The sequence below is a fragment of the Oncorhynchus clarkii genome, chromosome 18 (genome assembly GCF_045791955.1).
Source record: "Oncorhynchus clarkii lewisi isolate Uvic-CL-2024 chromosome 18, UVic_Ocla_1.0, whole genome shotgun sequence".
NCBI lineage: Eukaryota > Metazoa > Chordata > Actinopteri > Salmoniformes > Salmonidae > Oncorhynchus > Oncorhynchus clarkii.
The window spans coordinates 49,909,694-49,932,573 of NC_092164.1; the positions used below are offsets into that span (position 1 = coordinate 49,909,694).

A 22,880-nucleotide genomic window follows, 5' to 3' on the forward strand; every position below is an offset into this window, starting at 1 on the left:
TAAGTGATGGGTTAGAAGAAGCCAACATAACCAACCCAAAAAGTCAAATGTAACATCCATATATGGCCAGCTGTATAAACTTTAACATTGATTTATCCTGCAGTAGATGTCGTTCAAGTGGTAACATACATTTTTGTAAGGGGAAAGTAATTGAATGTAATCAGATTACGTTGCTGAGTTTGGGTAATCCAAAAGTTACGTGACTGATTACAATTTTGGACAGGTGATAACTGTAAAATATTACATTTAGAAAGTAACCTACCCAACCCTACTGTTAGTATACCTGTTGTTTACGAAGCAATGGCAAATAACATTTTATTTGATTCACCAACAGCCCAATAACATTTATTGTGATTGGGTTGCAAAATCAACACAGAACAGTACCCTCAAACACAAATGTACCACAACACCTGATGTCCCACTAATGCTGACATCACCCTACTTTCTGACTTGACTGGAATTGAAGGGAATTGAACCCCACCCTGAGACATATAGGCCTGCAAAGGGGAGATCTATAGGGGAGTGGGGAAAACGACCTTATGTATCGGCTGATAGGATGACATTGGCTAAAAAGCCCAGCCCACTTTCACGCTCTCCTCTTCCGTCCACATCTATCGCTCTCACTCCAGTCCACAGCATTATCCATTCCAACAAGGTAGAGCGGCCAAAGCCAACCCACGTCTGGCCGGTCGTTCCGTTCCGCTACTGCTATATGTGTGTGAGCGCAGCGAGCTAACGAGGATTGTGTGAGTCCTCGCCAAGGATTAGTGGAGTTGGTTTGTCCTCAGTAGATAGTGTCGCGGCAGCTGCAGTTACATCAAAGGCTTTAGCTCGCTCTTCCAGGTCACATCAACGCGAACGTTGCTGGATAGTAACCGTTTGATATCCCTCTCTACTGTAATAGCTGCTGCAGATTCGCCTTTTCGTCGCAAAGGCTACATTTTCCCGAACGGACTTATAAATGGTAAGTCGACGTGTAGGCTATATTAAAATAGAGAAGCTGGTGTTCTATGTGTTAACTATATTCGTTTCTAACATACATAATAGTGTATAGGCTTATTTCAAAGCAGCTCTCTATTCGGTGCGCTTTGTAGCCTTTTGGATAATAGCAGAGATATTAAGCAGCCATTGCAACTAGGAATGCAGTCAATAGCCACAACACAGTCAGTCCACTAGGCTACTATTGAATATGATTATTTTTTACATTCAGTGGCAGATTTATTAGACTGCAAATCGATTAGACAGCAGTTCATCAATGTATTCATGGCTTGTGTGTTTTTTCAGTCGGACCTCATCGGAATGATGCACTGAAGAAAGACTAGGCTACATGCAAGCGTCTGTCCAGAGGCTGCAGTATAGCTGAGCGATTGCGGCACACTGTTGACGTTTTTTTTTTTACGGTTCCACAGTCTAACATCAGTGGTTGTCTGTAAAGGGAGAATCGTGAATTTCGATCGCCCTGCGCTCGGCGAAAACATAATGGCCACTCTACTGCGGAAAATCGGTCTGATTCGTCTTCACGACCGGGACACAGAGGACCCCAAGCATCACCAGGGCTCACTAAAGGGAACCAAGGGGAACACGAAGAACACTAAGCAGCACTGTCAGACCACCAACGAGACGAACAACATCCTCAGCACCCCCGAGATCAAAGCGAAGAAGCTGGACCAGCACAACAGCAATGACAAACCGTCCGTAAAGGATAAGCAACAGGGCAAGGACGCCAATGAGAAACAGCAGATGGGAGGCGGAGGAGGAGGTGGGATCGGGGTTGGAAAATCAGCGACCAGTGCCTCAATACCACCACTAGCCCCTCACCGGCAGCACTGCACCCAAGTCCGGACGAGGAGACTTATGAAGGAACTCCAGGAGATCCGGCGGTTGGGAGACAACTTTATAACGGTCGAGCTGGTCGACGACAATCTATTTGACTGGAACGTCAAGCTCCACCAGGTGGACAAAGACTCGGCGCTGTGGCAGGACATGAAAGAAACAAACACCGAGTTCATTCTGCTGAATGTCTCTTTCCCCGACAATTTCCCCTTCTCTCCGCCATTCATGCGGGTGCTCACCCCCCGGTTGGAAAACGGGTACGTTCTGGACGGTGGAGCGATATGTATGGAGTTGTTAACCCCCCGCGGATGGTCCAGCGCCTACACAGTGGAAGCCGTGATGAGACAATTTGCGGCAAGTCTGGTAAAAGGACAGGTGAGGATATTTGTTTTATTAATGCATTCTTCCCGTGTGTGTTTTGAAACATTAGAAACATTAGACGCTGCAGACGCTGAATATTTAGTGTTGAATGTTCATACCTGACACTCATGCAACATGCATAATGTTAATTTAGTGAATCCATACTGCATAAAACCTGTCAATACGAAGTAGTTGTAGCTACAAGTCAGTATTCGACGTCCATCCATGATACAAACCAGTATTCGACGTCCATCCATGTCTGAGCACTGTTACTTTCAAGTAGGTTTCTATTTTTCTACTGCATTGTGGACACTGATGGGCAAAAAAACCTGCCTCTGATTCCAAAGGTTGCAAGTTGGAATCCAGTAATAGATTGTTGTAGTAATAAGTTGTTTTTGAGATTTTTGTTTGAACCCTATCCCAAACGTCAGCCTGTACTTTAGGATTTCGGAGTTAATGCCTTAACTTAACCTTAAAACTTTGAAATTTGATGCTTGAGAAACTTGGATGAACGTCTAATTCTGTCATGAGACTGTGAGAGTTAGTTGCAGCTTGCCATTGCTCATATCTGCCAAACTGAGCAGAATCAGAATGGTGTTTTACTGTGATACAGATCTCATTTAGTGAGACCTAAATCTCTCCCCCAGCTCTGAGAGGGAGAAAGAGAGAGGCAGGAATCCATCTCCCCATCTTAGACGTGATTAATCTTTAGCTGTGACATTACAGCCGCCATTTCGCTGCTGTGCTCTGAATGTTCTCTACTCTGTGTGAGATGTATATTCCTCCTCCTATCTCCTCATTGGAATGCATCATCTTTTATCACCTCCAGAAATCCTCACCATTAAGGGGGGGGGGGGGGAAATGTCTACCATAGAAATGACAAGGTCACTCCAGATCATCTAATTATTGGCCAGATATAGAATACATGTGCATGGGGGTTTCATTTCCTCAAGCCTACAGGAATGATTTGAAATCATATATGTAAAAAATGTAATAAAAAATGTAATTAAACTACTGCAGGTAGCCTATGAAGTCATTGGAACCACATTGACCAAGCATCATCCAGTCAGTCAGTAGCTTGTCTCTCCTCTGTGCTCTCGCCTGTCCTGTCCTCTTTGACAGAGACAGACTGAGCAGAACTTATGTAAATCAGACACTGCTACATTCTCACCCCCTCTGTCATCAAATATGATCATTTCCCTATAATTGATCATGTTTGTTGACCTGATCCTATTCAATCAGTATGCTGATGCATGAAATACACCACATGAACAAGTAGAGCATTTCATGCATTTGAACGTTATTGCTTGTCATTCCTTGAATCTAGCTGCTTTGGCTGACGGTTCGGGTTTGCCCGTCACATGTGACGTCATTGTTATGACAGCGTTATGACAGGAGGAATTTATGTAAGCATGTCACCAGATTTCCCTCCAGTGACCTAAGAGTGGTAGTTTTTCCCTTTTCGCTTTGATGATGTAACGGAATTTCAGTTGAATTCCAGTTGACATTGGGTCATGCAGGTGTTATTATAGGTCTATTAAATGTATGAATTATTAGAGAGGAAGAAAAATATGCTTAGACTAATGGACAATGTAAAGCAAAGGTATGTGTGGTGGTTCTGTTTTCAATATTATGCATTGATATCGTGCATATCACTTCAAATAATTCAGGTACATTGACACATAAGATGTGGTCACAATCGTAAATGCATGGGCAATGTAAGGAAAAACACCCAAAGGATCCATAGCAAAGACATCAATAATATAGATTGGCGATGTACACGTCATCTCAAGTATTTCATTTACACTTAATACATTTATAATATATTACGAGCCAATTAGATCCTAATGATGCATTGTGAGCAGAAGCAGCTGTGAACGTAGTGGTTCTCATTTCCATCCCACTGGTTGAGGCCTTAAAATTGCACACACGCACACGCACGCACGCATGCACGCACGCACGCACGCACACACACACACACACACACACACACACACACACACACATTCAGTATTCAGAGTACACCATTTTCTTTTTTCTTTTTTTTTTCAGTATCAGTCAAGACAGAACATCACAAGGTTCTAGAAATGACTCATGAGAGTGAAGACCTTTTGTCATGTCATTATCTGGATTAGTCGGTTGGTTTTTCCATCTTATCTCTCTGATTACACTCTGATGGGGAGATAGTAAGAGAGAGAGAGAGAGAGAGAATGAGAGAGAGAGAGAGAGAGAGAGAGAGAGAGAGAGAGAGAGAGAGAGAGAGAGAGAGAGAGAGAGAGAGAGAGAGAGAGAGAGACAGAGAGAGAGAGAGAGAGAGAGAGAGAGAGAGAGAGAATGAGACAGAGAGAGAGAGAGAGAGAGAGAGAGAGAGAGAATGAGAGAGAGAGAGAGAGAGAGAGAGGAGAGAGAGAGAGAATGAGAGAGAGAGAGAGAGAGAGAGAGAATGAGAGAGAGAGAGATAGATAGAGAGAGAGATAGAGAGAGAGAGAGAATGAGAGAGAGAGAGAGAGAGAGAGAATGAGAGAGAGAGAGAGAGAATGAGAGAGAGAGAGAATGAGAGAGAGAGAGAGAGAGTGAGAATGAGAGAGAGAGAGAATGAGAGAGCGAGAGGGAGAGAGAGAGAGAGAGAGAGAGAGAGAGAGAGAGAGAGAGAGAGAATGAGAGAGGGAGAGGGAGAGAGAGAGATAGAGAAAATGAGAGAGAGAGAGAGAGAGAGAGAGAGAGAGAGAATGAGAGAGAGAGAGAGAGAGAAGCTCTGCAGTCAGTATACACTAATTAACTTCCCAGTGCCTTCCTCCTCCAGTTTGCTAATGAAAACAATATTGATTAATTATGCAAGTGTGTGCGTGTGCATCTCTGTATGTGTGTTTCCTGATTTACCATGTGATTGGTTTGCCACATCCTGAATGTGAAACTAACACAAAATAATTCCTCCTCTAGTGCCACTAGTACTGCTACTCTGTGGTTCCCTGTGGTGGTTCTGCTTGAGATAGAAATGATCACCTCCAATTACAACCATCTCCTGAATGGGACGATGATGTAATTACTCAGTTGAAAGACAATAGATTCCTATGGTTTCCACATGGATGTGTACTAGACCCCAGGGTAGCAGAAGAAGACTTTAGGTTTTCAGATTGAAGACCAATTAAAAAGGTGCTGGTTCTTTAATTTGACAGTACCAGAGTTCATATCTTAGAGAGAATATTCTATAAGTGGTACTCAAGCTGTAGAACATGCGAGCTGCACCGCTCCAATTCAAGCACTGAATGGTTTTTAGAAGTGGTTTGACCGTTTGTGATTATCAGCATTATCAAATCAAATACATTTTCATTTGTCTGACAGGTGTAGTAGACCTTACAGTGAAATGCTTACTTACAAGCCCTTAACCAAAAATGCAATTTTAAGAAAAGACCCCCAAAAAAGTAAGAGATAAGAATAACAAATAATTAAAGAGCAGTAAATAATAATAGCGGGGCTGTATACAGGGGGTGCCGGTGTCGAGGTAACTGAGGTAATATGTACATGTAGGTAGAGTTCTTAAAGTGACTATATACAGGGGAACCGGTGTCGAGGTAACTGAGGTAATATGTACATGTAGGTAGAGTTCTTAAAGTGACTATATACAGGGGAACCGGTGTCGAGGTAACTGAGGTAATATGTACATGTAGGTAGAGTTCTTAAAGTGACTATATACAGGGGAACCGGTGTCGAGGTAACTGAGGTAATATGTACATGTAGGTAGAGTTCTTAAAGTGACTATATACAGGGGAACCGGTGTCGAGGTAACTGAGGTAATATGTACATGTAGGTAGAGTTCTTGAAGTGACTATATACAGGGGGAACCGGTGTCGAGGTAACTGAGGTAATATGTACATGTTGGTAGAGTTCTTAAAGTGACTATATACAGGGGGAACCGGTGTCGAGAAAAACTGAGGTAATATGTACATGTAGGTAGAGTTCTTAAAGTGACTATATACAGGGGGAACCGGTGTCGAGGTAACTGAGGTAATATGTACATGTAGGTAGAGTTCTTAAAGTGACTATATACAGGGGGAACCGGTGTCGAGGTAACTGAGGTAATATGTACATGTAGGTCAAATCAAATCAAATTGTATTTGTCACATACACATGGTTAGCAGATGTTAATGCGAGTGTAGCGAAATGCTTGTGCTTCTAGTTCCGACAATGCAGTAATAACAAGTAATCTAACTAACAATTCCAAAACTACTGTCTTGTACACAGTGTAAGGGGATAAAGAATATGTACATAAGGATATATGAATGAGTGATGGTACAGAGCAGCATAGGCAAGATACAGTAGATGGTATCGGGTACAGTATGTACAAATGAGATGAGTATGTAAACAAAGTGGCATAGTATAGTATAAAGTGGCTAGTGATACATGTATTACATAAGGATACCGTCGATGATATAGAGTACAGTATATACGTATGCATATGAGATGAATAATGTAGGGTAAGTAACATTTATATAAGGTAGCATTGTTTAAAGTGGCTAGTGATATATTTACATCATTTCCCATCAATTCCCATTATTAAAGTGGCTGGAGTTGAGTCAGTGTCAGTGTGTTGGCAGCAGCCACTCAGTGTTAGTGGTGGCTGTTTAACAGTCTGATGGCCTTGAGATAGAAGCTGTTTTTCAGTCTCTCGGTCCCAGCTTTGATGCACCTGTACTGACCTCGCCTTCTGGATGATAGCGGGGTGAACAGGCAGTGGCTCGGGTGGTTGATGTCCTTGATGATCTTTATGGCCTTCCTGTGACATCGGGTGGTGTAGGTGTCCTGGAGGGCAGGTAGTTTGCCCCCGGTGATGCGTTGTGCAGACCTCACTACCCTCTGGAGAGCCTTACGGTTGAGGGCGGTGCAGTTGCCATACCAGGCGGTGATACAGCCCGCCAGGATGCTCTCGATTGTGCATCTGTAGAAGTTTGTGAGTGCTTTTGGTGACAAGCCGAATTTCTTCAGCCTCCTGAGGTTGAAGAGGCGCTGCTGCGCCTTCTTCACGATGCTGTCTGTGTGAGTGGACCAATTCAGTTTGTCTGTGATGTGTATGCCGAGGAACTTAAAACTTGCTACCCTCTCCACTACCGTTCCATCGATGTGGATAGGGGGGTGTTCCCTCTGCTGTTTCCTGAAGTCCACAATCATCTCCTTAGTTTTGTTGACGTTGAGTGTGAGGTTGTTTTCCTGACACCACACTCCGAGGGCCCTCACCTCCTCCCTGTAGGCCGTCTCATCGTTGTTGGTAATCAAGCCTACCACTGTTGTGTCGTCCGCAAACTTGATGATTGAGTTGGAGGCGTGCGTGGCCACGCAGTCGTGGGTGAACAGGGAGTACAGGAGAGGGCTCAGAACGCAACCTTGTGGGGCCCCAGTGTTGAGGATCAGCGGGGAGGAGATGTTGTTGCCTACCCTCACCACCTGGGGGCGGCCCGTCAGGAAGTCCAGTACCCAGTTGCACAGGGCGGGGTCGAGACCCAGGGTCTCGAGCTTGATGACGAGCTTGGAGGGTACTATGGTGTTGAATGCCGAGCTGTAGTCGATGAACAGCATTCTCACATAGGTATTCCTCTTGTCCAGATGGGTTAGGGCAGTGTGCAGTGTGGTTGAGATTGCATCGTCTGTGGACCTATTTGGGCGGTAAGCAAATTGGAGTGGGTCTAGGGTGTCAGGTAGGGTGGAGGTGATATGGTCCTTGATGGTCCTCCTAGGTAGAGTTCTTAAAGTGACTATATACAGGGGGTACCGGTGTCGAGGTAACTGAGGTAATATGTACATGTAGGTAGAGTTCTTAAAGTGACTATATACAGGGGGTACCGGTGTCGAGGTAATTGAGGTAATATGTACATCTAGGTAGAGTTCTTAAAGTGACTATATACAGGGGGTGCCGGTGTCGAGGTAACTGAGGTAATATGTACATGTAGGTAGAGTTCTTAAAGTGACTATATACAGGGGGAACCGGTGTCGAGGTAACTGAGGTAATATGTACATGTAGGTAGAGTTCTTAAAGTGACTATGCATAGATAATAACAGAGAGTAGCAGCAGCGTAGAAGAGGGGCATTGCAAATAGTCTGGGTGGCCATTTGACTAGGTGTTCAGGAGTCTTATGGCTTGGGGGTAGGAACTGTTTAGAAGCCTCTTGGACCTAGACTTGGTGCTCCAGTACCTCTTGCCGTGCAGTAGAAGAGAGGACAGTCTATGATTAGGGTGGCTGGAGTCTTTGACAATTTTTACGGCCTTCCTCTGACACCGCCTGGTATAGAGGTCCTGGATGGCAGGAAGCTTGGCACCGGTGATGTACTGTGCAGTACGCACTACCCTCTGTAGTAGAGGTCGATCGATCATGATTTTTCAACACCTATACCGATTATTGGAGGACCAAAAAAAGCCGATACCGGTTAATCGGGCCGATTTTTATGAATATATAAATATTTGAAATAATGACAATTAAAACAATACTGAATGAACACTTTTATTTTAACTTAATATAATACATAAATAAAAATCTATTTAGTCTCAAGTAAATAAAGAAACACGTTCAATTTGGTTTAAATAATGCAAAAACACAGTGTTGGAGAAGAAAGTAAAAGTGCAATATGTGCCATGTAAAAAAGCTAATGTTTAAGTTCCTTGCTCAGAACATGAGAACATATGAAAGCTGGTGGTTCCTTTTAACATGAGTCTTCAATATTCCCAGATAAGAAGTTTTAGGTTGTTGTTATTATAGGAATTATAGGACTATACCATTTGTATTTCATATACCTTTGACTATTGGATGTTCTTATAGGTACTATAGTATTGCCAGCCTAATCTCGGGAGTTGATAGGCTTGAAGTCATGAACAGCGCTGTGCTTCAAGCATTGCTAAGAGCTGCTGGCAAACGCAGGAAAGTGGTGTTTGAATGAATGCTTACGAGCCTGTTGCTGCCTACCACCGCTCAGTCAGACTGCTCTATCAAATATCAAATCATAGACTTAATTATAATATAGTAAACACACAGAAATACGAGCCGTAGGTCATTAATATGGTCAAATCTGGAAACAATCATTTTGAAAACAAAACGTTTATTCTTTCAGTGAAATACGGAACCATTCCATATTTTATCGAACGGGTGGCAACCCTAAGTCTATAAATTGCTGTTACATTGCACAACCTTAAATGTTATGTCATAATTATGTACAATTCTGGCAAATTAATTCCGGTCTTTGTTAGGAAGAAATGGTCTTCTCACAGTTCGCAACGAGCCAGGCGGCCCAAACTGCTGCATATACCCTGACTCTGCATGCACTGAACGCAAGAGAAGTGACACAATTTCAGGCACAGCATTGATTATATGCAAAGCAGGACAAGCTAGTTAAACTAGTAATATCATCAACCATGTGTAGTTAACTAGTAATTATGTTAAGATTGATTGTTTTTTATAAGATAAGTTTAATGCTAACTAACAACTTACCTTGGCTCCTTGCTGCACTCGCATAACAGGTGGTCAGCCTGCCACGCATTCTTTTCGTGGATTGCAATGTAATCGGCCATAATCGGCATACAAAAATGCAGATTACCGATTGTTATGAAAACTTGAAATTGGCCCTTGTGGTAGGAGGCCGAGCTGTTGCCATACCAGGCAGTGATACAACCAGTCAGGATGCTCTTGATGGTGCAGCTGTAAAACCTTTTGAGGATCTGAGGACCCATGCCAAATCTTTCCAGTCTCGTGCCCTCTTCACGACTGGCATGGTGTGCTTGGACCATGTTAGTTTGTTGGTGATGTGGACGCCAAGGAACTTGAAGCTCTCAACCTGCTCCACTACAGCCCTGTCGATGAGAATGGGGGCGTGCTCGGTCCTCCTTTTCCTGTAGTCCACAATCATCTTCTTTGTCTTGATCACGTTGAGGGAGAGGTTGTTGTCCTGGCACCACACAGCCAGGTCTCTGACCTCCTCCCTATAGGCTGTTTCAACGTTGTCATCAGCAAACTGAATGATGGTGTTGGAGTCGTGCCTGCCAGTGCAGTCATGAGTGAACAGGGAGTACAGGAGGGGACTGAGCACGCACCCCTGAGGGGCCCCCGTGTTAAGGATCAGCGTGGCAGATGTGTTGTTACCTGATAGATGTGCAGATTATGATGTGCAAGTAGAGAATAGAGATACTGTGGTGCAAAAGAGCAAGAGGATAAGTAATAATATGAAGATGAGGTAGTTGGGTGTGCTATTTACAGATGGGCTGTGTACAGGTACAGTGATCTGTGAGCTGCTCTGACAGCTGAAGCTTAAAGTTAGAGAGGGAGATATAACTCCAGCTTCAGTGATTTTTGCAATTCATTCCAGTCATTGGCAGCAGAGAACTGGAAGGAAAGGTGGCCAAAGTAAGTGTTGGCTTTGGGGGTGACCAGTGAAATATACCTACTGGAGCTTGTGCTACGGGTGGGTGTTGCTATGGTGACCAGTAAGCTGAGATAAGGCGGGGCTTTACTTAGCATAGACTTATAGATGACCTGGAGCCAGTGGGTTTGGCGAGGAATATGTAGTGAGGGCCAGCCAACGAGAGCATACAGGTCGCAGTGGTGGGTAGTGTATGGGGCTTTGGTGACAAAACGGATGACACTATGATAGACTACATCCAGTTTGCTGAGTAGAGTGTTGGAGGCTATTTTGTAAATTACATCACTGAAGTCCAGGATTGGTAGGATGGTCAGTTTTACGAGGGTATGTTTGGCAGCATGAGTGATGGAGGCTTTGTTGCAAAATATGAAGCTGATTCTAGATTTAATTTTGGATTGGAGATGCTTAATGTGAGTCTAGAAGGAGAGTTTACAGTCTAACCAGACACCTAGGTATTTGTAGTTGTCCACATATTCTAAGTCAGAACTGTCCAGAGTAGTGATGCTAGATGGACGGGCAGGTGCGGGCAGCAATCGGTTGAAGAGCATGCACTTAGTTGTACTTGCATTTAAAATCAGTTGGAAGGAGTGTTGTATGGCATTGAAGCTCATTTGGAGGTTTGTTAGCACAGTGTCCAAAGAAGGGCCAGATGTATGCAGAATGGTGTTGTGTGCGTAGAGGTGGATCAGAGAATCATCAGCAGCAAGAGCGACATCATTGCTATATACAGATCTGTTGGTGCGGTATGCAAATTGGAGTGAGTCTAGGGTTTCTGGGATAATTATGTTGATGTGAGCCATGACCAGCCTTTCAAAGCATTTCATGGCTACAGACGTGAGTGCTACGGGTTGGTAGTCATTTAGGCAGGTTACCTTAGTGTTCTTCGGCACAGGGACTATGGTGGTCTGCTTGAAACATGTTGGTATTACAGATTCAGACAGGGAGAGGTTGAAAATGTCAGTGAAGACACTTGCCAGTTAGTCAGCGCATGCTCGGAGTACACGTTATCACACGTTATCACAGCTATTTAGGTCAGTGGTCATGATGGCCATGAATATAACCACGTCCAGAGAGGACCTTTGTTGAATAAAGACCAAATTCACTCTCAAATGTTTTGCTTTTCTACACTTCATCTTTTACCAGGAATAGATTATTAAAAGTCTAGAAACCATTCACCCATTATATTCAGTACCAGTCAAAAGTTTGGACACACCCAATCATTTTTTTTTTTACCATTTTCTACATTGTAGAATAATAGTCAAGACATCAAAACTATTAAATTACACATACGGAATCATGTAGTAACCAAAAAAATGTTAATCAAAATATATTTTAGATTCAAAGTTGCCACCTTGCTTGAAGAGAGCTTTGCACACTCTTGGCATTATCTCACCAAGCTTCATGAGGTAGTCACCTGGAATGCATTTAAATTCACAGGTGTGAATTGTTAGAAGTTCATTTGTGGAATTTCTTTCCTTCTTAATGCATTTGAGCAAATAATTTGTATTGTGACAAGGTAGGGGTAGTATACAGAATATAGCGCTATTTGGTAAAAGACCAAGTCCATATTATGGCAAGAACGGCTCAAATAAGCAAAGAGAAACAACAGTCCATCATTACTTTAAGACATGAAGGTCAGTCAATTTCAAGTGCAGTCGCAACAACCATCAAGCGCTATGATGAAACTGTCTCTCACGAGGACCGTCACAGGAAAGGAAGACCCAGACTTACCTCTGCTGCAGAGGATAAATTAATTAGAGTTAACTGCACTTCAGATTGCAGCGCAAATAAATGTTTCACAGAGTTCAAGTAACAGACACATCTCAACATCAAGTGTTCAGAGGAGACTGCGCGAATCAGGCCTTCATGGTCAAATTGTTGCAAAGAAACCACTACTAAAGGACACCAATAATATGAAGAAACGTTCTTGGGACAAGAAACAATGAAGCATGGAGGAGGTGGATGTGATGGTGTGGGCGTGCTTTGCTGTTGACACTGTCTGTGATTTATTTAGAATTCAAGGCACACTTAACCAGCATGGCTGCGATACGCCATCCCATCTGGTTTGCGCTTAGTGGGACTATCATTTGTTTTTCAACGGGAAAATGACCAAACACATCTCCAGACTGTGTAAGAGCTATTTGACCAAGAAGGAGAGTGATGGTGTGCTGTATCAGATGACCTGGCCTCCACAATCCCCCGACATCAACCCAATTGAGATGGTTTGGGATGAGTTGGACCGCAGACTGAAGGAAAAGCAGCCAACAAGTGCTCAGCATATGTGGGAACTCCTTCAAGACTGTTGGAAAAGCATTCCAGGTGAAGCTGGTTGAGATAATGCTGTTTTGGTTACTACATGATTCCATATGTGTTATTTCATAGTTTTGATGTCTTCACTGTTATTCTACAATGTAGATAAGTCAAAATAAAGAAAAACCATTGAATGAGTAGGTGTGTCCAAACTTTTGACTGGTGCTGTATCTACTTGTGTGTTACACACAGTCAGACATCACTAAACCCACAACTATTTGCATATTACACATGAATTTCCACAGTCAACAAGTCTTCAGTGATGTGTTGACAATATCCCCAGCTCTCCAGTACCATAGCATGTTTCTCTAGCTTGATCCGATTCTCTGGCACATGCAGCTAGGCGTTACGCAATAATCCCAAGCCCAAAGCCTCTTACCAAGATACACTGGGGCCCTGATCGGAGTGCCCGCCGCCCAGCCCATTGATCTCCATTCACAAGATTACCCATCAACCACTTCACTTCACACAACGGACTAGTGTGTGTCCCTGTGGATGTGAGCAAGCAAGGAAGGGAAGGCTTAAGTGAACTAGATTAACAATGATAGACAACTGTATTGTACAGCCTCAAGCACACTCTGGATGTAACACACACACAAACACAAACACACCTTTCTCTCTCTCTCTCTCCCTCTCTTCCCCATCTCTCTTGCTCCTTCTTTCTCTTCCTCTCTCCCTCTCTCCCTCCATCTCTCACCCTCTCTCTCTGTCTCTCTCTCTTTATATCTCTCTCTCTCGCTCTCTCTGTTATTTCAGTCTTGTTAAGCGTCAGTCAGCCCGGACATGCCTGGGGCTGGAACGAGTTATTTCAGTCCCTATTTTGTTCACACGCACGCACACACACACACACACAGGAAGGAAGGAAATACCAATTGCACAGGGCAGACGGGACGGAAATAATCGTCACACAGCCAAGGGGAAGGAAATAATCGCTGTGCAGTGGCTAGGGGGACAGACATAATCGTCACACGTTAATGGAGTGTGCTGGCCGGTGGAGTGATATTGTTGATTGATGTAATGTAAACAATGCGGTAGTCAGTCTCTACATTGCTCTCTTCCAGGCAATGTTGATTAGGGGGAAATAAGGCTTAGCTCTCAAATGGCTGTGATATCCAGTTTAATTAAATCAGTGCAAGACAATTCAGGAAATTGTTTTGAATGTCATTTGTTAATTGTTTAATTGGTCATAATTGATGAGGTTGATGAATTTAGCTGTGCATGCGTGTGTGTATTGAAATTGTTCTAATAATGGTTGTGTGTTAAACCAATGGCCACTGGCCAGTCGTCCTCTGGTATTAATCACCAAGGTAATGACTCTTCTCGATCGCCCTGGCAACCTCTCTCCATGGCAAAGATGGCCACAAACCTTTGTCGGGCTGTAACCAATGATGTATATAAACCCTGGATTTTTGATGCTATGCATTAGCCATTGAGAGGCTTTGAAGCCACCGGTCGGCCATATTTGCACTCCCTAGTAGGAGCAGTCCTCCATAGGAATTAATGGAATTCTATAGTATTTCAATTTAATGTTTCAAGTATTTTTAGTTGTAGTGGGGGCAGTAACAATAGTAATCTCCAAAAACTATACTTTAAGGGTAATGATTTTATATAATAAAATAAAAAAATGTCATATAATATAATTTAAAAGTCTGCATTAAGGTGTCTATAATAAAATACATTTGTCAAAAATGAATGTAGACATTAATAAATGCATTTCTATAGTTTTCAAAATATTTTTTTACTACGGTGGGGGAGTGCCGAGATGAAGGCACAGTGGCTTCAAAACTGTGCCCCCTGCCAGTTATCTAGTGGATATATAAATCAGTGGTTGTATCAGAGTCAACTGGCACATTATTAAAACACAGTCATGATTATACCAAGGTAACGATTAGTTAGGCAACCTAAACAGTCTCGCCCAGTTGAGCTGTCACCTCTCTGGAATGGGTCCTAGGTTTCAGGAATTCAATGAGTTATTGATAAGAGGCTTTTTCTGTCTCGAAGTCATAAGTCTTCACTGGATTATTTTGCCTGGTAAAATAGCAAGACATTTCTCTCACTTTTCAACTAACTTTAGTGGTTTTGAGAAAGGGTGGCCATTACTGCTGACACAGTGTCTTTATTGAGCATCTCAATTAGGGATGCACGATATATAGGTGAACATATCGGAAGTCTAGTTTAACACTGATGTGCAAAACCGATGTCCAAGGTGACCTGCATACCTATATAACGTAGGTACATGACGTAATGACGCCACGTAAAATTTTGCGCTATACGTGAAGCACAGCATTCCCAACTTAGCCCACAATATCTGCTGTGTGGGTCAAGCAGTCAACAAGTCAAGCAGTCATTTGAAAAAGTAACAACATTTCAGCGCGACAACTCAAAGGCGAAATCCATTAAAGCCAAGATAATGGAATTCATTGCCCTTGACAGTCAACCGTTCTCTGACGTGGGGGATGTTGGCTTTCGCCGACTGGTCGAGCACCGGTTAACACTACCAAGTGCGCTATTTTTCCGATGTTGCCCTACCGGAGTTACACAGTAATAGCGTCACAACATACATACAATGGAACGCCGTATGGGTCTTTGCGTGTCAAACTAGAACAGACTAGAACAGGAACATAATAAGAACAGGAGGATCATCAGCTCAGAAGGTGGGACCTTTCTCCTGTCTCACAGAGGAGAGACAGGAGGTAACTGTCAAAGATGTACAAAAAAGTCTGCAAACAAGCAAACACCAGCCACGAGCGATATGTTTACAATACCGCGTTGGTAATAAAGCATAATTTGTTCGACCGCAACTTCTGGGGTAGCTAACTTTAGCTTGGTACCTAGCTAGCACCAATACTACCAGCCTGAAAACAATGACCAGTAGAAACTGCAGTCATTTTCTTTATTATTAGCAATGATTTAGGAATCCTTGTAAGTAAGTATTAGCTAGGTTGCCACTTGTTGTTGACAATAAATAGCTAGCCAGCTACTCGACCCTGTTGCTCAAAGCTAACGTTATAAGCAGCCAACTAGCTTCATCTGGCGAGTGAGACTCGACCGGACTGGGTTATGTGTTGTGAAGCTAGCCACAATAAGGATTAGGCACAATATTGGAATTTGCAAGTTTGCCTTCAAAATAAATGTATGTCATTGGCAGTGATGCAAATGAACACAAATAGTAGAATTATGCCATACTTTTATTTTGAAGGCTAACCGAAAAGTCCACTGTTGTGGCTAATCCTTACGTATCGATGAGTCATTGTGACATATGAAATACGATTGATAGTGTAATCAATGTGTAATAACTACATATAAAATGTATGAATGCGTTAAATAATTATGTGACGTGCAGTCATATCCAGGTCCTGATTGGTAAACAAACTTATTTGACACGTCAAATAGTGTTAAATAGTAAGTGAAATAAATAGGTTTTGATTATGTTTTACTGGTAAAATGGGGACATACGTAAATGCCAACAAAATAACTTTTTTGGTCAGTCTGTGTCTGTGTGTGTGTGTAACCTTTATTTAACTAGGCAAATCAGTTAACAACAAATTCTTATTTACAATGACGGCCTAACCCAGCCAAATCCAGACGACGCTGGGCCAACTGTGCGCCGCCCAATGGAACTCCCAATTACGGCTGGATGTGATACAGCCTGGATTCGAACCAGGGACTATAGTGACGCCTCTTGCACTGAGATGCAGTGTCTTAGACTGCTGCGTCCATGTGTGTGTGTGTGTGTGTGTTAACTATTTAACTGTTCTAGAATGTTCAAAAGGCTGCAAAAATTGTCAATATCGGTTATCGGTGTTGTTTTTTTTGTCAGGGAAAATATTGGATATCGGTATTGGCCAAAAATGTCATATCCGTGCATCACTAATCTCAATAGTCTATGGGAGAATCTCAATTGCATACTCCTCACGTCCCCTCTCTCCTTGCCTCTTTCTCAAACCCATTGGATGAGAAAGCCAAAGGTCCCTTCTCTCTAACCTTCACCTCCAATGGGTTTTGAGAAGGAGGTGAGGAGAGAGTAGGCCTACTACTACTCTGACTATTGAGATACAGCCTTAATGTCTTTGTGTCTCCTCTGTGAGACAGGAGAAAGGTCCCACCTTCTGAGCTGATGATCCTCCTGTTCTTATTATGTTCCTGTTCTAGTCTGTCTTAGTCACTGAGTCTCATTAACCAGCACATTTAGACATGGAAACTGTGTTCCTAATCACCTGGCCACTCAGCATTATGACCCCATCCTACTCATCCCCAGAATCTTTAAGACACAAAATGTCTGACCAGACCCACAAGCCTGCCATTTGACACAAAATGTCTGAATCTGAAACAGAGTCTCAATTGACACCCTGTTCCACACGTAGTGCACTACTTTTGACCAGACAAAGAATGGTTCTGAAATTGCATCCTACGATAATGCACAATATAAGGAATAGGGTGCTATTTCAGATGCTTTTACGCTACTGCTACTCTCTGTTTATCATATATGCATAGTCACTTTAACCATATCTACATGTACATACTACCTCAATCAGCCTGACTAACCGGTGTCGGTATGTAGCCTCGCTACTTTTATAGCCTCGCTACTGTATATAGCCTGTCTTTTTACTGTTGTTTAATTTCTTTACCTACCTATTGTTCACCTAATACATTTTTTGCACTATTTGTTAGAGCCTGTAAGTAAGCATTTCACTGTAAGGTCTACACCTGTTGTATTCGGCGCTCTTGACAAATAAACTTGGATTTGATTTGATTTGCAGATAGCGTCAGCATCGTGCACAACATTTGACCAGAGCCTTACTGAGATTTGGTTGATCCCTTTGACGCAAAATGACCGTACAGACACACTAACCGCTCGTTTAATACATTACCCTTTAATGTGGTTTGAGTGTGACCAATGGAAACTGATTTACTGCGGTGGTGGCAAGGAGCCATTCTGGCCTGTGTTTTCTCTCTCTCTCTCTCTCTCTCTCTCTCTCTCTCTCTCTCTCTCTCTCTCTCTCTCTCTCTCTCTCTCTCTCTCTTTATCTCTCTCTGTCTCTCTCTCGCTTTTTCTCTCTCGCTTTCTCTGTCTCTCTCTCTCTCTCTCTCTCTCTCTCTCTCTCTCTCTCTCTCTCTCTCTCTCTCTCTCTCTTTATCTCTCTCTGTCTCTCTCTCGCTTTTTCTCTCTCGCTTTCTCTGTCTCTCTCGCTTTCTCTGTCTCTTTCCCTCTCTCCCGCTTTTTCTCTCTCGCTTTCTCTATCTCTTTCACTCTCTCCCTCCCTCTCTTTCTCTCTCTCCCTTGCTCTGTCTCTCTCTTCCTCCCCCTCCCTCTATCTCTCTCACTTTATCTCTCTCTCTCTCTGTGTGTGTGTGTGTGTGTGTGTGAGTTGACTCTTCAAAGCGTTATGCTCCAGAGGTGAATCATAAATTAGATGATGTCATTTAAGACAACACACGACACCTCCAAAAGCAGAATCAGCCATGCATCTTATATTAGCTTTAGTAGGCCTCTTATTGTGGCTCTGAGGCTAAATATTAATATTTTGAAGATAAAGTCCGGGCTTTTTTGTTTTGTCATTTTGTTCTCCCACCCACACAATCCTCTTTAGAGAAGACTGAGCCACTGTTGCTAAGAGATCATCCCAGCTTTAGCGTCACATGCAACGCCTACACTCGCTTCTTTCCTCCTCTCCCACATACTGTATATTATTAGCCTTTGTGTGTGTAGGAAATACAGTTGTTCTTGTTGTTTTTTTACCTTTTACCAAGATGGGAGATTGTGTTTGGATGGAATTGCTTCTTTGACTAACTCAATTGTTTGTGGGACGCTTTTTGCAGCCATCGCAAGAATATTATCTCCCATACTTTTTATTTTCATATTTGTGATGTTGAAATGTTTCATTGTTGGATCTGAGAAGAGGATCTAGTCTCCAGAGTAGCTCCTTCTCTCTGGCAATCGAGAGTGACATCTTGGGTTTTTCTCTCCTTTCTCTTTCCTTCAACATTAATCTAATGTTGCAACAGCATCCAAAGCACCTGAGCTTTCACCACCAAAACCGTGGTCATGTATACACTATATATACAAAAGTGTATGGATTCCCCTTCAAATTAGTTTATTCTGCTATTTTAGCCACACCCATTGCTGACAGGTTGCAATCTCCATAGACAAGCATTGGCAGTAGAATGGTCTTAGTGAAGCACTCAGTTACTTTCAACGTGGCATCGCCATCGGATGCCACCTTTCCAACTAGTCAGTTTGTCACATTTCTGCCCTGCTAGAGAAATGTTATTGTGAAGTGAAAATGTCTAGGAGCAACAACAGCTCAGCCGCAAAGTGGTAGGCCACACAGTCTCACGGAACGGGACCACTGAGTGCTGAAGCACATAGGTCATAATAATCATCTGTCCTCGGTTGCAGCACTCACTACCGAGGTATAAACTGCTGGAAGCAACATCAGCACAAGAACTGTTCATCGGGAGCTTCATGAAATGGGTTTTCATGGCCGAGCAGCCGCACACAAGCCTAAGATCACCATGTGCAATGCCAAGCGTCAGCTGAAGTGGTGTAAAGCTCGCCGCCATTGGACTCTAGAGCAGTGGAAACGCTTTCTCTGGAGTGATGCATTACGCTTCACCATCTGGCGGTCCGATGGACGAATCTGTGTTTGACGGATGCCAGGAGAACGCTACCTACCCCAATGCATAGTGCCAACTGTAAAGTTTGGTGGAGGAGGAATAATGGTCTGGGAAGGCCCTTTCCTGTTTCCGCATGACAATGCCCCTGTTCACAAAGCAAGATCCATACAGAATTTGTAAATAATATATATATATTTTTTTTTTATTAATAAAAACCTTGGATGGCTTATTTATTTTATCACATTTGATTAGATGATAGCATATCTTTCCCCATTCAAGAGAGTGAAAGACGTTGTTTACACATCCACCCTAACACTACACTACACATGTCACTCAATGTGACATTCTACCTGCTACACAGAAAACAACCAAAATCAACTTTATTTTTCATTATTTCAATTCACAAGATAGAATGAAAGTGCGTGTCAGGCATTGATAATTAAAGCTGGCTGATTCTTGAGCTTGGACGCATCGCAATGCGAGCAGCATAGTAGCTTCCATAACATTCTTTGAACGCGTTCTCCTGATGGCTGATATATAGCAGGGCCGTAAGAACCCAATTTAGTTTTTGTTCTTCATGTCTGATCTTTTTTCAGTCCATTTTCTGTCACTGTTCCATTACATTTTGGGTGGTTGTTTTGGTAACAGCAAGTCATGTGGAAAAAAATCTGCGTCCAGACTGAGGTTGCGTAATGTATCATTTGGAATGTATCAAAGATCAGATTGTTGTTGCTGTTTATACATATCAAATATGACAAATAATTGGCAAAAAATCAGAGTTGGGATTCCTTTGAGATCAGTGTGGGGATCAGCGTCGAGATCAGTGTGGAAGAACTTGACTGGTCTGCACAGAGCCCTGACCTCGACCCCATCGAACACATTTGGGATGAATTGGAACACCAACTGTGAGCCAGGCCTAATCACCCAACATCAGTGCCTGACCTCTTGTGGCTGAATGGAAGTAAGTCCCCGCAGCAATGTTCCAACATCTAGTGGAAAGCCTCCCCAGAAGAGTGGAGGCTGTTATAGCAGCAAAGGGGGGACCAACTCCATATTAATGACCATGATTTTGGAATGAGATGTTCAATGAGCAGCTGTCCACATATTTTTGGTCATGTAGTGTATGTTATTATTCACCTGTAAAATAATTTTACCATTCATCCTTATGAGGATATTCATCCTTTTGATGCAGTACTGGTGACATAAGGGTGTTGAATATCTGTGACAAGGAAGTGTTTTTTTATGTAAAGAGCTGACTTAGTAGTCACCTTGGGAAGTTGGACCAAGAGAGCTTGTGGAAGGATGGTTGATGGTTGTGGGTCTCTCTTTTCTCAGCAATAATTGACTCAGTGGGGTGTAGAATGCAGATGATACTGTACTCATTCTCACTCCCTCTCGCTCTCTTTCTGTGTGGGTGTGTTTTCAATGTATCAATGACGTCAATTCCCTACTAATCATCTCTCTCCCCTTCTCTCCCTCTCTTTCTCTCTCTCTTTCCGTAGGGGCGTATCTGCAGAAAATCAGGGAAGTCCAAGAAGGCGTTTAGCCGTAAAGAGGCGGAGGCCACCTTTAAGAGTCTGGTGAAGACCCACGAGAAGTACGGCTGGGTCTCCCCCCCAGTGTCTGACGGCTGAGGTGACGGGCCGGGCCATGACGCTAGCCAGCCATGCTAACCATGACACACCACGCTAACTTGACTCCTCCTCCTTGACCATACCACTCCACCGCTCCAGTTGTTTTCGGTTGCTTTGGGTTTTTTCTTGTTGTTGTCTTCATCAGCTCACTGAGACTTCAGAAGGAACAAATAAAGGAACGCTTGCCTACTTCGTCTTCACTTTGCCGATAATCGTCATAATCTCGTCATCATCAAGCCTCCCTCCTGCGCTGCACTCCTCGCTCCCTCCTCTCTCTCTGCGTTCATCCCTCCTTCGGCTGAGTAGAAGGTTCTGCGGGATGTGCGTGAACGGACTTATTCAGGAAAGTGTGTGTGTGTGTGTGTGTCAGCGGAGTGTTTGTCACAGCGGTTGATGGATTGGGTTTCCAACACACGCACACACACACCAACCACACACCAACCACACACCCACACTGACTGTGTGGGGATCTGTGGAAAGACTGTGAAAGACTACTGAGAAGAGGGAGATGTATCCCCTCTCCTCTTTTGTCCCACCCTCCCATCTCACCTTCCTTCCTCTCCTCTTTTGTCCCACCCTCCCATCTCACCTTCCTTCCTCTCCTCTTTTGTCCCACCCTCCCATCTCACCTTCCTTCCTCTCCTCTTTTGTCCCACCCTCCCATCTCACCTTCCTTCCTCTTATCCCTCATCGCTCTCTCTAAGCTGACACTACAATGCACTGAACTGAAGTCCATCCAGTCTGCCTGATCATTTAAATACAGACCAGGCTGCTGATGTTTAATATACAGGCAGTGCAGGACGGCAGCTCATGCATTCACCCCTTCTTTTTGATTAGATTTTTCTCTCCTCTGTTCTTTTCTTTTGACTGTGCTGTTTTTCACAGTTCAATGCAACATGAAGATTGTAATGTATGTAGAGCTGTGCTCTCTCTCCATCTCGCTTTCTATCGTTAATTCTCCTCTCTCTCTCTTTGTGGCTAAATTTAGACCTCAGTGTGTTGCGTAGACGGTTACTGATTTCCAACGAGAAAAAAAATCACTTGCTTTATATGCAGAGACTGTACGATTAATAGAATGACAGTCAACCACAGCAATCTCTCTCTCTCTCTCTCTCTCCTCTCTCTCTTGCTCTCTCTCCTCTCTCTCCTCTCTCTCTTTCCTCTCTCTCTTGCTCTCTCTCTCCTCTCCTCTCTCTCTCTCTCTCTCTCTCTCTCTCTCTCTCTCTCTCTTTCTCTCTCTCTCTCTTTCTCTCTCTCTTTCTCTCGCTCTCTCTCTCTCATTGTCTCTCTCTCACTGTCTCTCTCTCTCTCTGTCTCTCTCTCTCTCTGTCTCTCTCTCTCTCTCTGTCTCTCTCTCTCTCTCTTTGTCTCTCTCTCTCTGTCTTTGTCTCTCTCTCGCTGTCTCTCTCTCACTGTCTCTCTCTCTCTCTGTCTCTCTCTCACTGTCTCTCTCTCTCTCTGTCTCTCTCTCTCTCTGCCTCTCTCTTTGTCTCTCTCTCTCTCTCTCTCTCTCTCTCTCTCTCTCTCTCTCTCTCTCTCTCTCTGTCTCTCTCTCTCGCTGTCTCTCTCTCACTGTCTCTCTCTCTCTCTGTCTCTCTCTCACTGTCTCTCTCTCTCTCTGTCTCTCTCTCTCTCTGTCTCTCTCTCTCTCTGTCTCTCTCTCTCTCTCTCTCTCTCTCTCTCTCTCTCTCTCTCTCTCTCTCTCTCTCTCTCTCTCTCTCTCTCTCT

At 43.4% G+C, this 22,880-nt stretch overlaps 1 protein-coding gene across 1 annotated transcript; it reads left to right on the forward strand.

Annotated features, from left to right (window-relative positions):
• Positions 1–674: 674 nt before the first annotated feature.
• LOC139372697 (ubiquitin-conjugating enzyme E2Q-like protein 1) lies at positions 675–22,275 on the forward strand. Its single transcript, XM_071112485.1, has 3 exons — positions 675–964; positions 1,285–2,208; positions 21,021–22,275. Exons 2-3 carry the CDS (start codon positions 1,480–1,482, stop codon positions 21,150–21,152), a joined length of 861 nt encoding a protein of 286 aa, XP_070968586.1. The 5' UTR covers positions 675–964; positions 1,285–1,479; the 3' UTR covers positions 21,153–22,275.
• Positions 22,276–22,880: the final 605 nt, after the last annotated feature.

What these genes read in the sequence shown, in the direction of transcription:
- LOC139372697 (XM_071112485.1), top strand. Translation starts at nt 1,480, where the DNA reads ATGGCCACTCTACTGCGGAAAATCGGTCTGATTCGTCTTCACGACCGG. An exon ending in CAAGTCTGGTAAAAGGACAG is followed by an intron (nt 2,209 to 21,020) that starts GTGAGGATATTT and finishes CTCTTTCCGTAG; the next exon opens with GGGCGTATCTGCAGAAAATC.